Here is a 26,531-nt window from a genome sequence, read left to right as displayed (position 1 = left end):
ATCCATCAGATGACATTTGACGTCTCCAGTCTCTCTCCTCAAGGACACCGAGTCCTGCGGGCCGGAAGCTGCCTCCTAAGCTCTCACCTGGGATGGGAAGACACCTGGGCTCCTAGTGAGGGACAGTCTGCTGCTGCACAGAAGAGCCTCCTAACTATTTGTGTCATCACCTGTACGAGGTGGATGGGTTAGTGGGGAGACAGCCTCTCCCGGTCTGTCCCCAGCGGATGGCCTTGCAGCCCCAGTCCTGCTTTAGAGAGCAGCTGGACGGCTTAAGGAGGAACATCTACTGAGACCACATGAGGCAGTAACAACACTGACAGCCCATTCCGAGCAAAAGGTGCTGGAGCCGGTGAAATCGGCCATCGCGCTCAACGACAGGAAATGTTGGTGAGCAGCACACCCTGGCGGACTTCTGATGCAACTACAGTCAGGAGATGGTACTACACGGAACTTCCCACTAACGTGCGGCACCCCAAAAGACATTTCCCTGTGCGGCGCCCCGTGGTTCGGTTCCTGACCCTGGCCCTGGCCCGATACCTGGTTATGGTAGACCTTCTCCTGTCACATGTGGCATTGTCCCCCAGACCACATTCCGGAATTCTTGTGGGTTCAGGCATTGGCCATTTTACCAATCAGAGCTCTGACCATTCTCCTCCCTGTGCCCCTGCTCCCTCTTTCCCAGGGCTCTTGCTGCTCTATCTTTTTGACTCTCAGCACCAAAGGGCTGCTCACACACACACACACATGGAAACTGACTCTCTGGCAGGTCTCTGCACTCCTCAAAAATCATATACACATATTCAGGGTGAGGGTGGGATGATGGGGACCAGGGAGAGGAGACGCTTCCTGCTTCCTCTCATTCTGGATCAGCTCTCTCACCCTCCAGACATTAAGGCCACTCCCATATTCTAGATTTCCTCCAAACATCTCCACTTGATTCTCAGCACTTTCACTTTCCAAGCATTTGAAGCTGAAACATCTCAGAGCTATCACCAAGAGGCTTGCTCTCTGTCAATGACCCTGCTCTTGTCTTGTCACCCAGACTCAGAACCTGGAGCAAGTTCATGGATTCAGCATACATAGACACTCCATTCATCAGGAGAGAGAAATTTCTGGAAACTGGAGCACCAGAGTAATACGATAGGCCTCTTGGATGTGCTTTCTGGACATTCTTAATTTATTACCTAAAACTCCTTGCCATGAGGTGCTGGCTTCCTCATCTTCTCTGTGTGTTTTGTGGTAGCTCCAGCAATGGGTTTTCTTGGGCTTGGAAATGGACTTCCCCATACATTCCTAACTTACTACCGTGAGCTTGGAAATATTTCCATTTTAGCGTCCTGGGAAAACTTCAGCCATTACAATAATATCATGTTCAGTTTTTTAAAAAGAAGTGTGCTGCAAATCAAAAGACCATCCACTAGAAAATAAGATATCGATGGCAGGAGACAACCCTGTGGAGGAAAGAAAACACATTGGCTTTGGCTCCTCAGAAGAAGCAGTTGGCAGAGGGCGCTGTGAGCAGCTCCAGCAGCTCTGGGGAGCTGGGCTAGCTGTGGAGACGTGGAGTGCTGAAAATAAATCAAATGTAGTATAACACAGGCTAACTCAAGGACAGAAATGACATAAACACAAACATAAAGAGTCACACTTTAGACAGTGGCCAGATTCTAGGGTGGAAACTCAAGTGACTATTTGGGTTGCATTTATAGGTCACGTTGTATGGAAAATGACCATTTTTAAAAATATTAGAATCAGGGGTGCCTGGGTGGTTCAGTCAGTTAAGTGTCTGCCTTCGGCTCAGGTCATGATCCCAGGGTCCTGGGATCGAGCCCCGTGTCAGGCTCCCTACTCAGCAGGGAGTCTGCTTCTCTCTCTCCCTCTCCCTCTGTGTGTGCTGTTTCTCTCAAATAAATAAATAAAATCTTTAAAATAAATAAATAAATATATTAGAATCCTATTCCACTTACTTACAGAGGATACTGGAACAAAACTTGATTGAAGGTATGGAAGATTTGGGGTCTCATCTCCCCCTCTTCATTTAGATGAGCAGAATCACTGAAATACAGTCTCTCAATTCCTCTTTGCCTCTCTCTTTTCTATTCAACACACAGGTGAACTTGTCAATGTTGATGCATAATCAGACAACTTTCCTCAATAATTCCAAACTATGAGAAGCAGCAGTTCCCACAGAGCATTAAGGAGGCACCACATGGAAAAACACATTAAATCCATTCAGGCAAGAGCTCGAGGCTTCTGGGAAGATATCTGAACTTGGCATTGAAGAATGGATATCATTTAAAGAAGTGATATGAGGAGGGCAGTCTAGAAAGAACTGCAAGCAGGGGTGCCTAGGAGGCTCAGTCGGTTAAGCATCCGACTCTGGTTTCGGCTCAGGTCATGATCTCTGGGTGGTGGGATGGAGCTGCGCCTGTGTCAGGCTCCATGATGGGCTGCTTGAGAATCTCTCTCTCCTTCTGTCCCTCCCCCTGTTCACGGGCTCTCTCTCTAAAATAAAAATAAATACATCTTAAAAAAAAAAAAAAAAAAGAACAGCAAGCAAAGGCACAGAAGCAGGGATGTGCAGAGCTCATAATTTGGAAAGAAGGACTGACCCAGTGGTCACTGGGTCTAAGACTGTGTGATGGGGAAATGTGGTAAGAGTAAGACTAGAAAGGAAATCTAGTCTCCACTCTGTAGCCATACACAAGATGTGTGACCATACATGAGAAGGTCATTGTATGGGTCTCTGGAATACAGAATCTAAGCACTAAAGTTCCTTGCAGTTCTTTTGGGGACAGCTTCCCCTGCTTTTTTCCCCTGAAAATCTCCCTTATGGTATGTATCCCTCTGTGTAGGAGGGAACCCACAGGATAGGGGCAAGAGTGGGGCCTTAGATTCATCAGAATGACTGTGAGCAAGTAACTGAGCTCAGTTTCCTCAGTGCAAAATGGGGACTTTGACTTGCCTAGTACATAAGGATTGCCATGAAGACCAAATGGTAAGGATAGCAGGATTTGAAGCAACTAGCTGAACTAGCTGTCAGGCCCTTAGGTAGGTAATTCCCTTCACTTCACTGAACCTCGGATTCTCTTCAGTAAAATGGTTGGATAATATCTACCTTGTATGCTTGATATGAGGATTAACTGAAATAATGGGTATAAAATGCTTAGCCAAAGCATGGCATACAGTAAATATTCAGTAAATATTAATTATCATAATTACGTAATAAATGATATTTCATTGTCTGAAAACACATGATTTGCTCGCAAGAGAGCTCTTTTGGGGAAATTGGCTAAATCGTGCAAACAAATGCAATAAAAATCTTGGGGAGGCTCGAGCCGGCAAATTCCTACCGGAGCTCGAGCGCAGGCGGGTCACGCCTCCAACCACACAGGCCACACCTCCAACCACACAGACCACGCCCCAAGTCGCTAGCAGACCACGCCCATCAGCTCTCCTCCCCGGCCCCGCCCCTTCGGCCGAGCACGCGCACCCCCCTTCTACCTTGAGGCGCCTGCGCAGGCTAGGCCACCCCCAGGAGGTCATGAGGGTGCTGGTTCGGCGCTGCTGGGGGCCCCGGCCGGTGGGTGGCGGTTCGGGCGGTAAGCCGAGCCCCCAGTGGCGAGCGCTGGCCGGGCTCGGCGCCTCCCCTGGCGGGGAGGATGGCCGGGGCGTCCGAGTCCGCGAGAAGCCGCCCTGGCGGGTGCTCTTCTTCGGCACGGACCAGTTCGCCCGCGAGGCGCTGCGGGCGCTGCACGCCGCCAGGTACCAGGGCCGGGGCTTGGGGGGCCCGGCTGCCCAAGGCGCTGATGCCGAGCCTCTGCGGCCGGCCCCGAGGGTTTGCACTCCGCGCCAGCGAAAGCAGCAGAGCCGGAAGGGTCTGGGCCCAGATCTCCGCGTCTCCAGGCGCCCGGAAGGTGCACGGCACCCGCCTGGTCCCTCCGGTCTACACTCCCTCACCGGGCTCTGTCTCTCGGTTCTCCAAGCGCTAGCGGGTGCCCCACGTGCCAAGCCGGCGCTAGTCGCTTTGCACACATCGCCTCTGTCCTCTGCCACCACCTCCTTGCCCCATTTGTGTGTAAGGAAACCGGAGCTCAGAGAGGTTAAGCGATTGTCCAAGGTCATCAGCTGAGCAGGTCGGGCCTTGAAACGGGTTCTGACTTCGAAGTCCTCCTCTTTCCAATTCCTCCTTCTGCCTCCTATTCATTTAATTTGTACCCTCCAATCCTCAGGGCTTCTTACCGGGCACATGCACACCCATGTCTCACTTCTCCGCTCCCCTCCCCATCTCCTCCCTGTATACAACGCGACCCAGTTTTCTGGGGCTGAAATGAGGACACAGTCCAAAAACGAACTATTTGCAACTGAATAAATTCATAAATCAGAACTCTTAGGTATTCATTTAGTATTTCTACGATTTAACAAATGCCATTTACTGGGGTGGGGGAGGGGATTGAGATCCAACCTGTTCTGAGAGTCCATGTTATATGGTGGCTTGACCCAGCTATACTGCTCTGCCTGCCTTCCCCCAACCTCCATTTGTTATTTTTCCACAGCGTTTTTTCCTGATGCACCCCCCACACTCAGTTGTCATCTCCATCAAGTCTTCTTCACAGCAGCCCCTTTTATTGACAACCCCATCAATCCCCTCCTATCATATTCCTCCCTCCAGCACTCTGCTCTGTGCACACACCCTGAAACGCTCCCTCACACATGTTCCTTTTGCACACCCTCCATGATGTACTCTCCACAAAATGCTTTCCGCAGATTGTTTCCAGAATCTCATGGCATGTGTCCTGACCTTTCTGCTGATGCTTTGCTTGGCAGCTCCATTACTCCTGTGCTTTGTCTTTAGGGCCCTCCTATATACTCCTTTTCTCATAACTCCTCAACACGTGATGTAGTAACTGGTAAATAAACTAACACCCTCTGGGCACTGGACTACGATGCAGCAGGTAAAAAGAAAGAGGTAGTACTACATGTACTGCTATGGAATGATGTCCATGGGATATATTTTGTGTTTTTTTTTTTTTTAAGTATTTGTTGGATCGAGGGGCGCCTGGGTGGCTCAGTCAGTTAAGCGGCTGCCTTCAGCTCAGGTCATGATCTCAGAGTCCTGGGATCCAGCCCCGTGTCGGGTTTTCTGCTTAGTGAGGAGTCAGCTTCTCCCTCTCCCTCTGCCCCTTCTCCCTGCTTGCCTCCCGTGTGCGCTCTTTCTCTCTCTCTCTAATAAATAAAATCTTTCAAAATAAATAAAATAAAAGTATTTCTTGTTTGGCTAACACATGGTTGTGGTACAAAATTCAAAAGGTTCAAAGGACATACAGTGAGAAGTCAGTTCCTTCCACCTCTATCTTCCATTTCCAGTGTCTCTCTTCAGAGACAGCCACTGTTTTCAGTTTCTTATTCTAGAAATGTTTGCTGGATATACGAGCAGATGTATATTTGACCCACTTTTTTAAAAGACTCACATAATAGTTATATAGTGTTGTTAAGAGGGAAAAACCAAAATGTAGAGCAGTATAAGCAATATCCTATTTGTGTAAAATGTACCATATGTTTCTCTTTGCACAGGAAATTTGTAGAACCATGCTATCCAAACAGTAGCCATTAGCCACATGTGGCTCTTTAAATTACAAATAATTAAAATTAAATAAAAAACAAAAACTCAGTCTCTCAGTGTACTAGTTTTAATCATTTACCCTTAAATGTCTCATGAATCTAACCATAAAAGTACTGTGGAAGTATGTGAAGTACTTTAGCTTTGAGTCATTGTCCTAACACTCCTATTTTCTTCTAATCTTTCCAACTTAGAGAAAACAAAGAGGAAGAGTTAATTGAAAAATTGGAGGTGGTCACAGTGCCCTCCCCATCCCCAAAAGGACTACCAGTGAAGCAATATGCTGTCCAGTCTCAGCTTCCAGTGTATGAGTGGCCAGATGTGGGATCCGGAGAGTACGACGTTGGAGTGTTAGCTTCATTTGGCCGACTTTTGAGTGAGGCTCTTATTCTTAAATTTCCCTAGTAAGTTTTTTTTTTTAAGGGAATATAGTATAGAGGCCTTGGTCTTTATATATGGGCCTGGTGTCTAAAGTGCAATGATTTGAATTCTAATTCTGCTTTCTTTACTATTTTAAGATAAAAAAATTTTGTTAGTGTCATGAATTGTTGAAATGTGTGATGCTCTTGATCTCTGGGCTCTCACCCACCCTCATTTAAATTCCATATAGATGCTGACAGTTCCCCAATGTGTCCCTCCAGTTCAGATCTCTCCCTGAAATCCAGGCCCCTGATACCCACCACCTCCTGCACACTTCTGCTTGGGTGTCTGATAGGCACCTTACATTTAAGATGTCCTAGACTACATTCCTGAACTTTTGCCCAAAACCTGCTCCTCCCCAAATCTTCATCTCAGTAAATGGCAACTCCAGCCTCTGGGTGTTCGGACTCAAAACCTTTCAGTGGCTCATGATTCCTTCTCTCACACCACACATCCAATCCATCAGGAAATCTTATTGGCTCTGCCTTTGAATTCTAGATAGAATTCACCTGTCAGGTTCTGCAGTAGCCCCTGCCTGATGTCTGCTGCCCTTGGCCTTCTCAGTCTTTTACCAACCCAGCAGCCAAAGTGATCCTTTTAAAGCAGAGGCTGGATCATGTCACTCTGCTCAACATTCTTACACAGAAGTCATCAAAGTCCTTATAGGGGCCTGTAAGGACCTACCTACTGGGCTTGGTCCCCTCCTGGCTGTCTGACCTCATCTCCTCGTGTTACTCCTCAGGTTCACTCCACTCCAGCCACACTAGCCTCTCTGCTGTTCCTTGAACTTGCTGAACATTTATCTTCTTCAAGATACTACTGTTTCCTCTGCCTGGAATATCTTCATGGCTTATTCCCTTACCTCCTCACGGCTTTGTTCAAGTGTCTCCTTATTGGTAAAACTTTCTGTGACGCCTGTGAAAACTTTTGTCTCCCACCCAGTACTCCTACCTCTTCTCTGCTTTATTTTCCTCCACAGCCCTTAGAACCATCTGGCAAACTTTTTACACAGTTTTGTATTGCTTATCTCCCTCTCTTGGCATGTAAGCTCCCTGAGGGCAGTATTTTTCCTCCTTTGGTTCAGTGTCGCTTGTATCCCCAGCACATGGACTGTGCTCAGTAAATATTTGTTGGGTGAATGAGGTGGGTCTGAACAGTGGAATTTTGAGTATAAGACTCTCGTATACATGCACTCTCAAGTGCATATTCCTGCGGTGGAGATATCATCAAACTAATCAGCTTACTTAGTAAATGATTTAAATTGTTCATCTATGGGCAATAGGTGTGTTGGGATAAACAGCAAAGGTGAATAGATCATTGGATGGGGATTCAAGCAGCTTGTTTTAGGCATTCTCTATGCAAACTAAATGAAACAGGGTAATTGGACTAAACTATAATCACATTGTCCATGAGATGCACAGGAGGTGAGTGCTTCTCCTCCTAGAGTATAAAAGGTATTTTTTTGCTTTTACTTAAAAACTCCCAGGGATGCCTGGCTGGCTCAGTCGGTGGAGCGTGTGACCCTTGATCTCGGGGTTGTGGATTCGAGCCCCATGTTGGGTATAGAGATTACTTTAAAAATAAAATCTTTAAAAACTCCCAGACATCACAGACTGTTGTGGAACATCTTTGGGACAGTGAATAGTTGTTCTTTTTCTGTTTTTAATTGAGTTTCACTGGTCTCTTATAAGAGAGTAAATAATCTCTGGCTCCCTTTACAGGTGGTATAAGACTAGATTCAACTTTGTTTTTCAAACTTTCTGGGGAAGTGTAATGATGAAAAGTCGCATATTTGTTTAGGTCACAGGAACTAAATGGTAAAGCCCACTTGCACACTAATTTCTGCCTTTTCTGACTCAGTGGCATCTTGAATGTCCATCCCAGTTGCCTCCCGAGGTGGCGTGGTCCAGCCCCTATAATCCATACCGTGCTTCACGGAGACACAGTTACTGGAGTAACGATTATGCAAATCAGGCCTAAAAGGTAGAAGATATTTTCTTGTCTCTAGACTTTGTGGTTTTGAATGTTGATGTCAGTCTGTTTGGAGGGGATGTGGAAGTGGATGAATGGATGGTGCTCACTAATTCCTCTAACTCCAGAGTGCCTTCCCTCTCTGTCTTTTCCTGGTTGCTAATATAAACTGTATGTGGCTTGGTGTTATGTAGTGCCTCTGTAAGTCCTTGTGAAATGTTTGACTTGTTAACTGGAAGAAATTATAGTACTAACAGCCGGATTTCTATAAAGAACATTGTGCAAATGAGAGATGGATTTTTGTATATGAGTTGTAATCAGTCTTGGTTCTGCTGGCCTTGGTTTCTATGGTCAAAAAATTTTTGGAACCTGAAGACTACAGTATATGCCAGTGTGTATTTATCTTAAACATTTGATTTTTTTATCCTACTATAGTCTAAAACAGGATTATATTAAGCTTCTATCTGTTATCACCTAATGTCCCCATAGAAAATAATTCACAACTTCACAAGAACAACTGCATACCTGGGATTTGCTTTAACTTACTTCAGAAAACAAGAGGGACAGATGAAATGAGTTGTAAAACTTTGATAATTCTAAACTCTGGATGATGTTATGGGGATTCAAGAGACTACTCACTCTGTTTTTTGTGGATGTTTGTAAAATAGTAAGCATTTTATTAAAGCTCTTAGGTTGGAAATAGAATTAACAACCACAAAGTTAAGTATTTAAAATGAAGCGTATTTCTGGGGCACCTGGGTGGCTCAGTCGTTAAGCGTCTGCCTTCGGCTCAGGTCATGACCCCAGGGTCCTGGGATCGAGCCCCGCATCGGGCTCCCTGCTCAGCGGGAAGCCTGCTTCTCCCTCTCCCACTCCACCTGCTTGTGTTCCCTCTCTCACTGTCTCTCTCTCTCTGTCAAATAAATAAATTAAAAATCTTTAAAAAAAAAAAAAAAAATGAAGCGTATTTCAAATAAAAGCTGATAGCCAGTTTTTATGGAGCTTAGTGTAAAATGTAAGACTGTGGGAATGCAAATACACTTGTACCTACTTATCATCACCAATGATTAGAATCCAGGCAAAACTCTTGTCCTTTATTGGGGAGAGTATGTGCTATGGTGAGCGCTGTGAATTGTGTAAGAGTGACGAATCACAGACCTGTACCCCTGAAACAAATAATACATTATAAAAATAAATAAATTAATTAATTAAAAAAAACTCTTGTCCTTTGAGAAAAGAAATGTAGAAAGAAACCATTACGAATTTTTTAATGGTACTTCCTTGGAAAATAAATTTTTTGCTCTATGCCCTCATTGTATAAATAGAAGCTTTTAAAATACTGTTTATTACTAAAGGTGGAATTATTTGCAGCTGCAATTAAATCCCTGATATGCAACTTCCCATACTTTTCTCCTTTAGAAAAAAAATAGATTTAAAATCTGAGTACAGGGCGCCTGGGTGGCTCAGTTGGTTAAGCGACTGCCTTCGGCTCAGGTCATGATCCTGGAGTCCCGGGATCGAGTCCCGCATCGGGCTCCCTGCTCGGCAGGGAGTCTGCTTCTCCCTCTGACCCTCTTCCCTCTCATGCTCTCTGTCTCTCATTCTCTCTCTCAAATAAATAAATAAAATCTTTAAAAAAAAAAAAATAAATAAATAAAAAAATAATAAAATAAAATCTGAGTACAGGCCAGATTTTGCTTTCCCTTCTCTTAAACTGACGTTTCTCTTTTGCTAAACAGTCAAATCCACAGCCAGGGTTAAACTATCCTTGTGGTATGTAAACACTCATGTAGATAAACCTGTTGATCTGAAGGAACGGTAATGTCGTTATTTGCTTTTGATTTTTGGTAGGTTTGATGTCGGCCCAATTCTCAAACAGGAGGCGGTTCCTGTGCCACCCAAGAGCACCGCCAAGGAACTGGAGGAAGTGCTGTCCAGACTGGGGGCCAACATGGTACGGTTCTCTAACACCCCACTGCTTTGTGCTCATTTCCTGGGTCTCCTGCCTGTCAGGGATGCAAAGAACACTTCTGTAATGCGTCATTTTCAGCTTTTTGTTTCTTTTAATTGATTTCTCTCCCTGCTTCCTAAAATCGAGGTTGGCATTGCTCATGTAAGTCTTTGGGAAATGTACAGAGTGGGTACTTAATACAGGCTCTCCTGAAACACGCGAGCTTCTGTGGCCCCCCACGTTCCAGTGAGGCCATTAGGCGCTGCTTCCCGGTTTCAGCCTCCGGCTCTTAGACTCGCCTGGCGCCCCTGTCAGACTGGCCAACAGCCATCCCCTCAGTGACCCTGCATTCCTCCACTTCTGCGCCTGCGCTGAGGTCACCGCCTCCATACGCCCTGGAGTTCTGCTGACCCCCTCGCTGTAAATGAACTCTTTGGCTTTGTATAGCTCGAATCTGCATACAGGAGGTCTGAGTCAGTGCTTAATAACCAAATCACTGATTTTCATATGAACTAGTTAATTTTCTCTAGAGGGTAGTTTTTCCCCAGCTATGTAGATGGTGCTTCCTAATCTAGGCACTCGCCTCAGAAATGGTATTGTAATAATAGTGGCTCTCGTTTTTCGAGCACGGGCTCGTGTGCCAGGACTATTCTGGATCCTCTGTAGACTTATTTTTTTTTTTTTACCTTCCCAACAAACAGACTTTGAGGTAGCCTGTTACTGTCGCCAGTTTTTAAAGATGATGACACTGAAGGCCACACAAGTCAAGTAACTTTCTCCTCACACCACGAGCCTCACGGTAAACGTGGACGCCCGACACTATTCCCAGAGGAGGAGACAAGCTGGTGGAATTGGGATTTGAACCCAGAACTGTGTGGCTCCAGAGTACATTTTCCTTCTTTGAGGCTCCACTGCCTTCCCTCCTGGGAGTTAGAGTGTGGATTCCCGAGCACACATTGTCCTGACGAAAAGAGCTTGCATAGCCAGCAAAGCTCAGCATTCTCTGGAAGCACATCTTTGCTCTGTCCTCTGCAGAGAGCAGCATCTCCACTGAGACGCCATTGAGGAGACCTGTCTCGTCACAGCTTAAGGCAGTTTACCGCCCTGCCCTGCCACACAGCTCCTTCAAAGCTTTCCATAATGTCATCGTACTCAATTATAATGTATCTCTGCTTTTGTTCTTTTCATCTTGCATATATTGCTCTCCCTTTTTTTTTTTAAGCTTATTTCAGTTTTGAAAAATTTGCCTGAGAGTTTGAGCAATGGAAGGCAGCAGCCAACTGAGGGAGTGACACATGGTGAGTGAAGGCTGCAGAGACCCTTACCCGTTCACGTGGTTTTTGTCTATCATGATAGCACCTGAACGCTCTGACTTCACTGGCACATTGCCCTGGATTTTGACTAAAGATTGAGTGCCCACTTGTATGTCCCTTTCCAAAGAATGGCTGGTATAGTCTCCCTTTTCCTCTTAACATGTAGTCTCTTGAAAGATTGGAAATTTTTTCCCTATTCTTTATATTGAAAAGTACCAAACACAGAGATAAGTTAAAAGATAATGAATACCAGGGCACCCGGGTGGCGCAGTCAGTTAAGCATCCGACTCTTGGTTTTGGCTCAGGTCATGATCTCAGGGTCGTGAGATCGAACCCCACATCGGGTTCTGTGTTCAATGGGGAGTCTGCTTAAGATTCTCTCTTCCTCTCCCTTTGCCCCTCCCTCACTCTGTCTAAGGTAATAAGATAAATAAATAAATCTTTAATTAAAAAAAAGGATGAATACCTGTTTAACCCAGACTCCGTAATTATTAATTATTAATATTTGGTCATATTTTCTTTCTCTATGTGTATGTGTTTATTTAGTATATATATATTTTAAATTTCTGCTTTCCTTTGGAAGTATGCATCATAACCTTTCATTTGTTCGTAAATACTTCAACATGCATCTCTTTTTTTTTTAATTTTATTTATTTATTTGTCAGAGGGAGAGGGAAAGGGAGAGGGGGAGAGAGGGAGAGAGAGAGCGCACAAGCAGGGGGAGCGGCAGGCAGAGGGAGAAGCAGGCTCCTGCTGAGCAAGGAGCCCAGTGCGGGACTCGATCCCAGGACCCTGAGATCAAGACCCGAGCCGAAGGCAGACACTTTACTGACTGAGCCACCCAAGCATCCCTCAACATGCATCTCCTGAGAGAAATGAATAGTTCCCTAATAGCGTCTAATATCCAGTACATAAATGTTCCTAATTGTCTAAAAACTTATTTTTTAGCTGTATAGTTATTCAAACTAATATCTAATTATAATTAGTTGGTATGTCTCTTTAATCTAGAGTAATTCCTCCATTATTTTTCCCCCTCCATGTGATTGACTTTTTGAAGAGAATAGGCTAGTTGTCTATTTCCTTCCAGTGTTGTTTAACTTGTTTTTCTAGCCTTTATATTTCTTGTGAATTGGAAATTCTAAAGGCTTGATTAGACTTAGGCTTGAAGTTTTTGGAAAGAGTATTTCATAGATGATGTTGTGTTCCAGTGGTATTTGTTTCAGTTTATTTTTAATTTTAAGGATAGCTTTTTATTTTTATTTATGATTTATTTCTTGACTACGTAAAACATTTACATGATTCAAAAGTCAAAACTGTTTAAAAGGATATACTCCGAGAAGTGTCACCTCTCTCTGCTCTAGTCTTTGGATGTCACATCAGTGAGCCATAATACCAGGTTGCATCAAGGCTGGTGAAGTTGAGTTTGATCACTTGGTCGAGTCCATTGTAAAGATTTGTTTTTCCCTTTGCAGTTGGCAGGTAATCTGTGGGGTAGTGCTTTGGCACCATGCAAACATCCTGTTCTCCAACAACCTTTCACATAATGATTTTGGCATGGCTTGGTGCTTCTTCCCTGAATGAATTATATCATTAGGGATTGCAAAATGGTGATTTTCCAATTCCTTTTACCTTTAATATTTGGCATTATTCTGTAAAGAATAATGTAAAGAATATTCTGTAAAGAAGAGCTTTTCCTCACTAATTGAAGATGAATCTTAGTTCATCCTAAAATGGCAGGATCAATGCTTAATTCTTTCTCTACCAATTTTTAGAGTAAGAAGTTGGTGCCACAATCACCTTCAATTATGGTGGCAAATGAGTTTTTTAAATTATAATTTGACTAATGGATTTTCACTTATTGTGTTTTACAGTTAATTATATTTATAATTCTTTGTCCTGCTCAAGTCATCCCAAATTTGGCCAGTGGGAGCCCCCTAAAGTTGGGTCCTGAATCCTTTTGACAACCTCAACTAGTTTTTGAGTGCTTCCTTGCTTTCTTTTATAAGATGTCCCAGACTCACCTTATGAATTCTCTGTCCCATGTTGGAATGAACCATCTCCCCCTTGTTTGTTTTAGTGGGGGGGTGGTATTTAGAAGCCATCTGGTACAACAGTGTGTTCCAAGATAAGGTGTCAGTGGACAAGGTGAGGCATTATATTTTTTAAATAATATTTGAGTTCATACCATTAGTTTCAAATATTTAAGATTTTATTTATTTGAGAGAGAGAGAGAGAGCAGGGGGAGGAGCAGAGGGAGAGAGACAAGCAGACTCTGGGCTGAGCATGGAGCCCAATGCAGTGCTCGATCCCACAACTCTCAGATCATGACCTGAGCTGAAATCAAGGGTCACTCAGCTGACTGAGCCACCCAGCACCCCCCACCATTCAAATTTTGAATTTCAGGGTTTTTCTTTCTTTTTTTTTTTTTTAAAGATTTTATTCATTTATTTGACAGAGAGAGACACAGCGAGAGAGGGAACACAAGCAGGGGGAGTGGGAGAGGGAGAAGCAGGCTTCCCGCTGAGCAGGGAGCCCGATGCGGGGCTCGATCCCAGGACCCTGGGATCATGACCTGAGCTGAAGGCAGACACTTAACGACTGAGCCACCCAGGCGCCCCAAATTTCAGGGTTTTTCTTATATTTTCTTTTAAACTGAATATCTTTTCAAAAGTTAATACTGACCTATTTATTTAATTGCTAGGCCTAAAATAGTTTCAAAATTACAACACCAGTGGTATTAAAACAGTAAAATTGCTGAGTAATATTTCATATTCCTCTGCAGGTTTTTTTTTTGTTTTTTTTTTTTCCCATAGACTATATCCTGCTAAGAGTATGCAATCAGAGTACTGTGTCCAAAACTTACTGGAGATGATGATTATTTTTCCCATGTGGTTTTGTTACCCAGTTTGATATATAGTTAGGTTTATTTGTTTCAGTTTGTTTTCAATTTTCAGAGTTGCTTTTTTTTCTCTTTATGATTAAACTTTATTTTTTGAATCATATAAAACATCTCTATGATTAAAAAATTTAAGCTTTTTGAAAAACTATACTCAGAGAGGTCTCACTTCCATCCCTAGCTGCTCCTCCCTGTTTCCCTCCATGAGTGAGTTTTTTTTTTTTTAAAGATTTTATTTATTTGACAGAGAGAGACACAGCAAGAGAGGGAACACAAGCAGGGAGAGTGGGAGAGGGAGAGAGAGAAGCAGGCTTCCTGCTGAGCAGGGAACCTGATGCGGGGCTCGATCCCAGGACCCTGGGGTCATGACCTGAGCCGAAGGCAGACGCTTAACCGTCTGAGCCACCCAGGCGCCCCCATGAGTGAGTATTTTTATGAGTTTATGATTTAGCCTTCCAGTTGTTTCCTTTTATCAAAATAAGCAAATACCACATATTTTTAAATTGATTTTTCCTTTATTCTTTCACAAAACGTGGCATAAAATATATACTCTTTTGTACCTTTGGTTTTTTGGGTTTGTTTGTTTGGTTGGTTTTTGTTTTTGTTTTTACTTAACCATGTACCCTGGAAATCCTTTCCTATCAATAAGAAGAGATTTTCCTTGTTCCTCTTTATGGCAGCATAGTTCTCACTTATGTGGATGTATCATAATTTATTCAACAGATCCCCTGTTGATGGACATTTTGTTTGTTTCCAAACTTTTGCTATTTCAAATAATGCCATTATAAATAACTTGAAGCATATGTTACTTCCAAATCCAATAGATGAGAAATTGCATCTTGGAGTAGTTTTAATTTACATTACTCCTGTGAGTGAGGTTGAGGATCTTTTTGTATATTTAAAGACTACTTGGCATTTCTTTTTTCCAGGAAGGAACATTATATCTTTTGCCCATTTTTCTATCACATTTTTGGTCTTTTTCTTCTCAGTTTTTAGGAGTACTTTATTTGATAGATATAAATAAATCTACATAACAGATATAAAGTAGTCCTAGATATTATATTAATATTACATAGATATATATTTTAGATTACATGTAATTATAAATTTTATATTTGTTATAAATAGATCTAAAGTATTGTGATAAAAATTACAAATACTTTCTGGTTTGTTTTTTTGTTGTTGTGTTGTTGTTTTTTAAGTAATCTCTACACTCAACGTGGGGCTCGAACTTACAAACCCAAGATTGAGAGTCTCATGCTCTACAAACTGAGCCAGCCAGGTGCCCCTGTCATTTGTTTTTAGACTTGATTTATGACCTTTCTTTTTGTCTTACAAAAGTTTATTTTTATTAAAAGCTTATTTTTATGTAGTCATATTTGTCATTCTTTTCTTTAATTGCTTCTGGATTTTGAGTCATTGTTAGAAGGGCTTTTTCTACTCCCAGGTTACAAAGAAATTCACCCATTTTTCTTTTAGTATTTGTATGATTGATTTATTTTTACTTTATATTATGGAAAATTTCAAATATATTCAAAAGTTGAGAAAATAATACAAGTTCTCTTGTATCATTCAGCATCAATAGTTGCCAGTTCAGGGCCGCCTGGGTGGCTCAGTTGTTAGGCGTCTGCCTTTGGCTCAGGTCATGATCCCAGGGTCCTGGGATCGAGCCCCACATCGGGCTCCCTGCTCAGTGGGAAGACTGCTTCTCCCTCTCCCACTCCCCCTGCTTGTGCTGTCTCTCTCAAATAAATAAATAAATAAAATCTTAAAAAAAAATAGTTATCAGTTCATGGACATAGAATCTGATATTTATTCTTGCTCTTGGCTTTGTCCTGTAGCCCCTAAGATTTCTGCTGGTACCAGCTGTATAAAATGGGAGGAACAAACTTCAGAGCAAATATTCAGACTTTATCGTGCCATTGGAACTATAGTAAGTTGGAAGTCAGATTGCAGTTTTACCTAATTGTGCGTGTGTTTAATTCATTTTCAAAATATTTTTACTTAGGAATGAATCTCAACTAAACCTAAGAATCCTGAAATTCATTTTATTCTTAAAACTTTTAATCTGATAAAATATACATAACATAAATTTACCATTTTAACAATTTTTAAGTGTATAAATAAGTAGCATTCAGTACATTCATATCATTGTGCAACCATTGCCACTATCCATCTCCAGAACTTTTTCATCGTCCCAAACTGAAACTCGGTACCCACTGAACACTAATTCCCCCAGCCCCCTTCCTGCAGTCCCTGGTAACCACTATCCTACTTTCTGCCTCTTAGAATTTGCTTATTCTAGGTACCTCATATAAGTGGAATCATACAATATTTGTCCTTTTGTGTCTGGCTCATTTCACTTAGCATAATGTCCTTAAGGTTCATCCATGCTGTACCATGTAGCAGAATGTCATTCCTTTTTAAGTCTGAAAAATATTCCATTGTATGTATATACCACATTTTGTTTATCCATTTATCAGTCAGCGGAGGTTTGGGTTGTTTCCCCCTTTTGGCTATTGTGAATAATGCTGCTGTGGACACTGGTGTACAAATATGTTCGAGTCCTTGCTTTCAAAAATTCTTTTGTGTATATGAAATTCATTTTTTAAATATTCTTTAAACTTCAAGTTTTTATATGGGCCTTAGAATTCACAAAGCACTTTTGAATATACATATATATTCTGCAGTTTCCCATAACCAAGTTTTATTACCCATTTCATAGATGAGAGGAATGAAAGTGAAGCAATGAACTTCAGGGTGCCCCATCACAAAATAATGAATCTAAATTTTCTAATGCCTAGTCCAGTGCTTTTCCCAGTATGTCTTTCTGCCCGTAGCCAATTTTTTACAACTGAATTCTTAAATCCTCAATTTCTACAGATGGTACACAAAATGGAGTTGTAACTGTAACTTATTAAATAGTTCTTTATTTATACTTATAGTATTTATTAAATACTTATTAAAATACCTGGGGCACCTGGCTGGCTCAGTTGGTGGAGCGTATGACGCTTGATCTCAGGGTTGTAAGTTCAAGCCCCACATTGAGGGTGTAGAGATTACTTAAAATCTTTTTTAAAAATTAAAAAAAATACTTATTAAAAAACCTGAGTTCAATTCTCAGTTCTTTGACAAATGTATTGGGTTTTTTTCCCCTTCATTTTGATAGCCTCTTGGGTTGTTTGAACTTGGGACCTACCAAGTGTGGGTTTTTTAATGGGCCACCTGTTATTAACATTGATTAAGATGGAGACCTGGCACTGCATATTTCTAGCATGCCAGGTTCTTCAGTGAGGATCTCAACCTCATGTGTGGGTATCATCTGATTTTAAGTTGATGAAATTGGGCTTAAAGTAGAGAATGCATGGTTACTGAATATTGCTCAAGGTCACATTGCCAGTTAGTGAGAGGCAGGTTTTGAACCAGATCTGTCTGACTTCAAACCCGGTACTTTTCCCACAGAAGAGCAGAATGGCATAGAGAAAGGAACATGGACTTTAGAGCCAGGCAGAGCTGGGTTCCATCTTGTCTCTGCCACTTCCTAATTTGATAGACTTGGGAAAATTATTTAACCTCTGAGCTTTAGTTTGTTCATCTGAAAATCAGGGCTGATATAATGTATATAAAGCATCTAGTATAGATTCTGGCAAAGAGTAGGTACTCATTAAATGTTATCTGCTATTATTCATGCATTCGTTAAGCAAAATTGTTTTTAAAGATTTTATTTATTTATTTGTTAGAGAGACAGAGAGAGTACAGTAGGGGGAGCGGCAGGCAGAGGTGGAGGGAGAAGCAGGCTCCCCGCTGAGCAGGGAGCCCAACGCAAGGCTTGATCCCAGGACTCAGGGATCATGACCTGAGCTGAAGGCAGATGCTTAACTGACTGAGCCACCCAGGCGTCCCTGTTATGTGTCAGGCATTGTACCAGGTACTAGAGATAAAGATGATGTGAGAAGGCAGAAACAAATAAGCAAATAAATAAAAATATCAGGTAGTGTGATAAGGTCTTTGATGAAAATTAAAATAGGAAAACGTGATAGACTAACTGGCAGTTATTTTAGATTAGGTTGATGGGGAAGGCATCTCTGAACTGACATTTAAGCTTTGATTTGAAAGACAGTAAGGAGCCGGTCATGCCAAGATGAGGAAAATGGCATTCCAGGCAGAGGGAGCAGCGAGTACAAAACCTAAGGTAGGCTGAACAAGATAAAGACTTCACAAGAAAAGAAAGCCACAAAGCAGGATCCCTTATGAATAGAGCGGCAAAAATTCTCAGCAGAATTAGCAAACTATATTAAACAACATATAAAAAAGGATTATATACCATGACCAAGTAGGGTTTATATGAGGAATGCAAGGTTGAGTCAACATACAAAAACCAACCCATGTAATACACCATATTAATAGAATAAAGGGCAAAAGCCACATAATTTACTCAATAGTTGCAGAAAAAGCACTTGACAAAAGTCCAACACCCTTTCATGATAAAAATGTTCAACAAACTAAGAAGGGAACTTCCTCGGGGCACCTGGGTGGCTCAGTTGGTTAAGCGTCTGCCTTCAGCTCAGGTCATGATCTCAGGGTCCTGGGATCGAGCCCCGCATCCGGCTCCCTGCTCTGCAGGAAGCCTGCTTCTCCCTCTCCCACTCCCCCTGCTTGTGTTCCCTCTTGCTGTCTCTCTCTCTGTCAAATAAATAAAATCTTTAAAAAAAAAAGGGGGGGGGAACTTCCTCAACCTGACAAAAACCCACAGCTAACATCATATTTAATGGTGAAAGCCTGAAAGCTTTCCACCTAAGATCAGGAACAAGACAAAGATGTCCACTCTCACCAATTCTATTCAACATTGTGCTGGAAGTTCTAGCCAGGGCTATTAGGCAAGAAAAAAGAAACTACAGAATCAGACTGCAAAGGAATAAGTAAAACTCTATGTGCAGATGACATGATCTTTATATAGAAAATCATAAAGAATCCAAAAGAAACTTTAGAGCTAATAAGCAGTAAAGAAGACCTAAGTAAATGGAAAGACCTTGTTGTTCATGGGTTGAAAGACTTAATGTTGTTAAGATGGCACTATTCCCCAAATTGACCCACAGATTCAACACAATTCCTATAAAAATTCCAGTTGACGTCTTTGCAGAAATTGACAAGCTGATCCTAAAATTTATATGGAATCCCAAGAGACCCAGAATAGCCAAAAAATCTTGAAAAAGAAGGACAAAGTTAAAGAACTCACCCTTCCTAATTTCAAAACTTACTACAAAGCTACAGTAATGAAGACAGTGGGATACTGACATAAGGATTGACATATGGTCAATCGCTTTTTGATAGGGGTACCAACATAGTTTGATGGGGAAAGAATAGTCTTTTAACACATGGTGCTTAGACAGCTGGATATCCACAATCAAAAGAAATGAATTTGGATTCCTACCTCACAAACTCCAAATGGATCAGAGACCTAAATATAAGAGCTTAAATGGTAAGACTCTTGGAAGAAAACATACGGGTAAATCTTCATGACCTTGAATTAGGCAGTGGTTCTTAGATATGTTGCCTACAGCCTAAGCAACCAAACTAAAAATACAGAAATTAGACTTGAAAATTAAAAACTGTTGGGGCTTCAAAGAATACTATCAAGAATACGAAGAGACAACCTATAGAGTGGAGGAAAATATTTGCAAATCATATATCTGATAATGGTCTAGTATCCAGAATATATAAGGATCTCTTACAACTCTACTACAAAAAGACAAATGTGATTAGAAAATGAGCAAAGCATCTAAATAGATATTTCTTCCAAGAAGATCTATAAATGCCCACTAAACACATGAAAAGATGATCATTTTCATTAGTCATTAGGGAAATGCAAATCAAAACTGTACAGAGATAGCACTTCACCCCCACTAGGATATCTATAATTTAAAAAACAGACAGTAAGTATTGACAAGGATGTGGAGAAATTTAGAACCTTCATGCATTGTTGGTAGGAATGCAAACTGGTGCAGCTGCTATGGAAAAGTAGTTTGACAGTTCCTCAAAAAGTTAAACACAGGGGTGCCTGGCTGGTTCAGTTGGTAGAGCATGCAACTCTTGATCTTGGGGTTGTGAGTTCAATCCCCACATTGGGTGTAGAGATTACTTAAAAATAAAATCTTAAAAAAGTTAAACACAGTCACATTACCATAAAGTGATCCTTAATCTTCTGCAATTCACCTTTCCTCTTCACTGAGAAAAAGCTTGTGCTATAACAGAAGGTGAAATTTGATTCCTAGAGCTGCCATTTACTAACCAAGAGCAAAACCCGTATCTTTGGGTTTCTGCTTTTTTACCTCTAGAACAGGGTTAATAACCATGTCCACAACTGCCAAGATCAAAGGAGATAAACCTTGTGAATTAAATCCATGCAAACATATGATTTTGACAGTAATGATGGTGATACTGAAATGACTATATTCTTACCATCCCTTTCCTTTCTGCAATGCTGTGATGATAAGGTGAGGATGAGCTTTACCCTCCTCAAGAACAAGAAGTACATATTCTGAACAAGAACTATGTACCTAGCATATTTATAACTCTCAGTAAATACAAACCTTTCTTTAGTCAGCATGTGAGTTCTTTGAAAGAAAAAAGTTACACATGCAAAAATTGTTTCCTGACTTTTACTGGAAATGGGTGAAAGGAAAATAAGCCAGCAAATTATAGAAGAGGATATTGTACCAAAACATATTTTATGTAAGATCATGAACACCTATGAACTTTTCTTCAAATTTATTTAATTCTTTGATGTCACATTCAAATCTTTGAAACAATCTAACTCTTGTGAAAAATTAAATGTCCTCTTTAGGGGAGGTCATAAAGAGCATTGAATGCTGAGAATGAGAAAACCTGGATTCTGGTCCTAGGCTCTACCTGTGTCTAAACTTGGGAAAATAGCTGCATTTCTCTGGGCCTTTCTTTTCCTTGTCTATGAGATAGAGGATTGAGCTACAGTCTGAAAATAAATTTATTTACTTCAGAAATTTGAGAGAACTTATTTCCTGGTACATGTTAATTTTTATTAGTCTGAAATCAAAATGTAACGGAAGTGGCATTTCACACTGTGGGGAAGGGTGAGATGGATTATCCAGTCAATAGGGTTGGGACAACTGAACCGGTTAGCTATTAGAGGGGGAGGCCCTCAAATCATGCCTTTCAAAGTCCAAATAAAATCTAGATGGATCAAGCATTTCAATGTAAAAGAGTGAAACCACAAAGAACAGAGGGAAAAGCACAGTTGAATAATTTTATAATATTTAATAATCTTAAAGTGTGGGATAGCCCTTTTTGAGCCTAACATGAACCACTAGAGCCAAGAGAGAAAAAAACTGGCTAATATTACTCCATAAAAATAAAAACACTTATGCATGGGAAAAAAATTACTGTACCCAAGTTTAAAAGTCCATACACTGGGAAAAATTGCTATTAATAGTAGCAAGAAATTGAAAATAATTGAAATGTCCATCAGAAAGCTATTCGTTGCGGGGCGCCTGGGTGGCTCAGATGGTTAAGCCTCTGCCTTCGGCTCAGGTCATGATCCCGGGGTTCTGGGATCGAGCCCCGCATCGGGCTCCCTGCTCCACGGGAAGCCTGCTTCTCCCCCTCCTTCCTGCTTGAGCTCTCTCTCACTATCTCTGTCTCTCTCAAATAAATAAATATTAAAAAAAAAAAAAAAAGCTATTCGTTGCATAAATTATGGTATAGTCAAGATGGGAGCACTGTGCTACAGATAGAGAGGGAAGTAGACATGCATGCACTGATGAAAGTTGTCCATGCTTCAGTCGTTAGGCAAAAAAGTTCCTTGTAAGAGTACGTTCTAGATTTTTGTAATATTTGCAGGAAAAAAATACAAGGATATACACATCAAATTGTTAACAGTGGTTACTTCTCAGGATGGGAGTACAGAATAATTTCTACATTTTTTAAAACTTTTTTTAAACGTTTTATTAATTTAAGTATCTCTATGCCCAACATGGGACTCAAACTCACAACCCTGAGTTCAAGAGTTATAAGCTCCTCCGACTGAGCCAGCCAGGTGCCCCTACTTTCTAAATTTTTTTAACATAATTGTAATGCTTGCATTTTTTAAAATGAGCATAAATTTAAATTAGAAATATTAATAAAGATATAAACATTGATTTTTATTTTTATTTTTAGATTTATTTATTTATTTATTAGAGAGACAGAGCATGAGAGGGGGGAGGGTCAGAGGGAGAAGCAGACTCCCTGCCGAGCAGGGAGCCCGATGTGGGACTCGATCCCGGGACTCCAGGATCATGACCTGAGCTGAAGGCAGTCGCTTAACCAACTGAGCCACCCAGGCGCCCTAAACATTGATTTTTAAAATAGTGTTTAAGGTCTTATCAATCTTGGAGACTGATGTAGAGGGTCACATCTGTGTTCTGTTTCATAAGATTTAGAGACTTAGTTCCCCGTTCTTCTGTAACTGGGAGAGAAGTCAGACCAAATTAATGCAAAATAGTAGTTGAAAGGGGTTTGGGGGTTGAGTGTATTCCATTATCATACCTTCTTTAATTTTATTTGCAGATTCCGTTGCAGACTCTCTGGATGGATAATACCATTAAACTTCTGGATTTGGTAGAAGTTAATAGTTCAGTCCTCACTGGTACTAACTTTTGAATAGCTGATGCGGAAAATGTTTTCACTATACTCCATTTGAAAATGTGTCTGTTTTACCATAGGTCACATTTACTAAAAACAAGGATTCTTTTAGTTTGTGTCAGTTCAGTAATGATAATGCTTTACACTCATTTATTGTCTTATTCTTTGCAGTGTCCATTCTCGTGTATTTTTTCATTCAGTCATCCTAAGAATGTGGGAAGTGGGCACAGCAGTCTTACTATCCCATTTTAAGCTCTGTGATTTCCTACACTAAGGTTTTCAGGGAGTGCAGAATGACTTGGTCATTTTCATTCTGCTGAATGTCATAATGAAAATCCCTGGGCAGCTCAGTGAGAATCCTAGGCCAGGGTGTAGCATTTCATGACACAGTCCGTTCTGAGGCCCATCAGTGCCCTCCCAGTATGGTGGACTGAAGGAGTGGAAGCCACAGAAGGAGCTGGTCCAGCTCAGAGGGAGTCGGGGTTCCCCCAGAATCTAATTTGTCGGGTCATGGATGGAAGGGCCAGCTTAGATCCTAAGCTTCCTGTATACCTCTCCACTGGTAGCTAGTTATTTCCCCCAAATGGTCAAAACTTCTAAATTCGACATTTTTAGGTTGATCTTTGGGAGACTGGGTAAAGGACAGGTAAGTTCCTATGTGTATGGAAAGCTTCCCTTTGGGTTTGAGATGCACTAGAGCACCATGGCTCCATCATAAGTTTGGATTACAGAGTCAGGGCATCAGCAGGTATGCCCTCTAGTATTAATACTGCCTCCCGGGATGTTTTTTTTTTTATTTTTAAGCACCATGAAGTTGCTTAATTATTTATTCTCTCTCATATCCTTCTTCTCCCCACCCCTCAATTCTTTAGATCCAAAATTAAGAGAACAACCTGTTATTCCAGGATCAGTAATATACCACAAACAGTCACAAATACTGCTGGTTTGTTGCAAGGTATATTTTCCTTTAGTTTTAAATTATACTCGTTTTACTGAGTTTATAGTTTATCATTTTTAGTTAAGACTTCACTCAACTGTTTATCCATCAGAGTGAGCCACTGGACAGTTTAATTTTTCTTAAGAAATAGTAGAATCTCTAGTATAATTTTTGAAAGTGATGAAGTTTTACCAAGGCATTATTACTGAAAGAAGATTCAGTAAGTTTAGGCTTTCTTAAAAGAAACTTGTATATTCTCAGTAGTAATTTAATTAACAAGTTCTTGTTTAACTAGCAACTCATCTTGTTAATATGATGATCATAGAAGATAGCCATAGCGGAGTATCTAGCCGAACTACTACAGTGCAGGTATCCTACTTGCTTTTATTGTTCCATAGTGGTTAAAGAGGAGATTTCTTAACCTATTTAAAATGACTTTCGAACCATTGTTATTTTATGACAATGGCCTGAGAAATGTTCCACATTTCTTCCATTTCCTGGTATTTTCCTTCATATGGTGTTTATGTGCGATGTTTCACGCTCAAGAGGTCGTGTTTAAAATGTGTGATAGGGTGATCTGACCTACACAGACTGTAGATAAAGAGCTCCCACATCAGCCTCTTTTCATCTTTCTTCAGCTTATTCTTGAACGGTATAGGGTCTATATTGCAAATCTGCAGTTTGCTGTCCTAGAAGAAGCTGGGGTTGTCTGAACATGTGAATTTAAGTCCCACGAGTTATGTCACCTCGGACAAATCACTCACCTCCCTGGGCATCAGTTTTCTCTTCTAAAATCAATTTCAACTGGGGATGATACTGGATCTGCCTACTTTTAGAGTGGTTATATTTTTGATGACCAGTCATAATAAGATACATGGACATATTCTGAAAACTGTAAAGTACCATGCCAGTATGACACACTTCTTTATTCTGCCCCCTTTATGTTTAAATAGGTTTAATTTATACAGTTCTGTACATTTGTTACCACTCAGTAATAAACTTATATGTTACTTAGTACAGTGCTATCTGCAGCTAGGCATCTGGTAAAGATTTGTAGGTTTTCATGATAAAAGTTGTATAAGCTAAAATTTACCACCAGTTTTGCCACCACTGCCTATTCACTGTTTGTCTTTTGCCCTTAGGATGGCTGGATTGGTGTTCGATCAGTGATGCTCAAGAAAACACTAACAGCTACTGATTTCTACAATGGGTATCTGCACCCCTGGTACCAGAAAGACTCCCAAGCTCAACCAAGGCAATGCAGATTTCAGACACTCAGACTTCCAACAAAGAAGCAGGAAAAAAAAAAAATTGTTGCTATGCAACAGTGCATTAAGTAGTTAGGAAGTAGATGGACAAGAACCTACTGCATATTTGTAATTTATTAAAAGCCTTATTTACAAGGAATTACCTTGACTTTCAAAGAAGATGACACTGTTGGAGGGAAAGGAAAGAAGATTATTGTCAAAAAGATGTATTACCTCACTTCCCATTTTTTGTTTTAACAGTAGTTAAGACTCGCTTTTTTTATTTGAATAATGAAAAGAGCTTTAAATAAATTTTTTGTTTATAATGTGAAACTCAAGGAGATTTTATCTTTCCCTAAAAGCAAATGCAACTAACTAGTAACCAGTGTGTGTATGGACACACACACACACATACACCCCTACTGAATAGAGGCTCCTTTAAAAAAGTGCATCTATGAAATTTTTTAGATCATATGTTCCCACTGACTATGCTATCATTTCAGCAGTATTTAATCTACATTTCTGATTTTTAACAAGCAGTAAAGTCAGCTCTTTAAATTTATCTACCATCTAGTTCTCATAAAGTAGTAAAACATACATAATATTTAATCATCTCTGTCACATGAATCTGTACTATAAATTCATATTTTACATCTAGGTTTTCTTAATGTAGGGATATGCTAACATTTTTCAACTTAATTGTGCAATAAAAGTTATTGAGCATCTGGTCTGTGCAAACTCATCTCTGTCTCCGAGAGAGTCAAGCACTTCTGGGGCAGGAAAGGCATAGCAGCCAGCTGTGGAATTTTTGAAAATCTTTACCTATCGGCTCTTCCTGCCTAGATTCTATCAGTAAAAATCTTTTTCCATTCATTCATTCATCCATTCCACATTTATTGATAGGGTGATCATATAATTGGTCATCTAAATTAGGCACATTCATGAGTAAAGGAAACACTTATAATAATTACTCCTGCACAACAGGCATAAACCAGGACTCTCTGGGGCACCTGGGGGGCTCAGTCGTTAAGCGTCTGCCTTCGGCTCAGGTCATGATCCCAGGGTCCTGGGATCGAGCCCCACATCGGGCTCCCTGCTCTGCAGGCAGCCTGCTTCTCTTCTACTCCCCCTGCTTGTGTTCCCTCTCTCGCTGTGTTTCTCTCTGTCAAATAAATAAATAAAATCTTAAAAAAAACAAACAGGACTCTCAGGCAAACCAGGTTGTATAGACATCCATCCTATTTACTGAACACTTGCTGTGCTACAGCCTTTACGCTGCTTGCTGGAGATTCACAGATTAAATAATATTTGGTATCTTCAATTTACTGGGGAGGCAAACATGTAAGCAAATATAATACTGTTATGAATGCCATAATGGAGGCATAATGGAAGCATTCAGTCTCACTTAAGGGATTCAGTGGAGGCTTTCTAGAGGAGGTAAAGCTGAATCTGAGGTTCCAAATGATGATGAGTTCACCATGCAGACTAAAGCATTCTAGTGTGTACACAGGCCTA

The 26,531-nt window shown here is 41.0% G+C and overlaps 1 protein-coding gene across 1 annotated transcript; it reads left to right on the top strand.

Moving 5' to 3' along the window:
• The first annotated feature begins 3,521 nt into the window (after positions 1-3,521).
• On the top strand, positions 3,522-26,050 carry MTFMT (mitochondrial methionyl-tRNA formyltransferase). Its single transcript, XM_032417658.1, has 9 exons — positions 3,522-3,768; positions 5,818-6,027; positions 7,904-8,026; positions 9,866-9,968; positions 11,188-11,263; positions 16,016-16,107; positions 22,758-22,836; positions 23,705-23,787; positions 24,912-26,050. The coding sequence occupies exons 1-9, from the start codon at positions 3,548-3,550 to the stop codon at positions 25,107-25,109; spliced, it is 1,185 nt and encodes a 394-aa protein (XP_032273549.1). The 5' UTR covers positions 3,522-3,547; the 3' UTR covers positions 25,110-26,050.
• The last annotated feature ends 481 nt before the right edge of the window (positions 26,051-26,531 follow it).

The sequence above is a fragment of the Phoca vitulina genome, unplaced genomic scaffold, assembly GCF_004348235.1.
Source record: "Phoca vitulina isolate PV1807 unplaced genomic scaffold, GSC_HSeal_1.0 scaffold20, whole genome shotgun sequence".
Lineage (NCBI taxonomy): Eukaryota > Metazoa > Chordata > Mammalia > Carnivora > Phocidae > Phoca > Phoca vitulina.
Note: the sequence above shows the minus strand (reverse complement) of the source record. Positions and strands in the feature narration are given on the sequence as shown.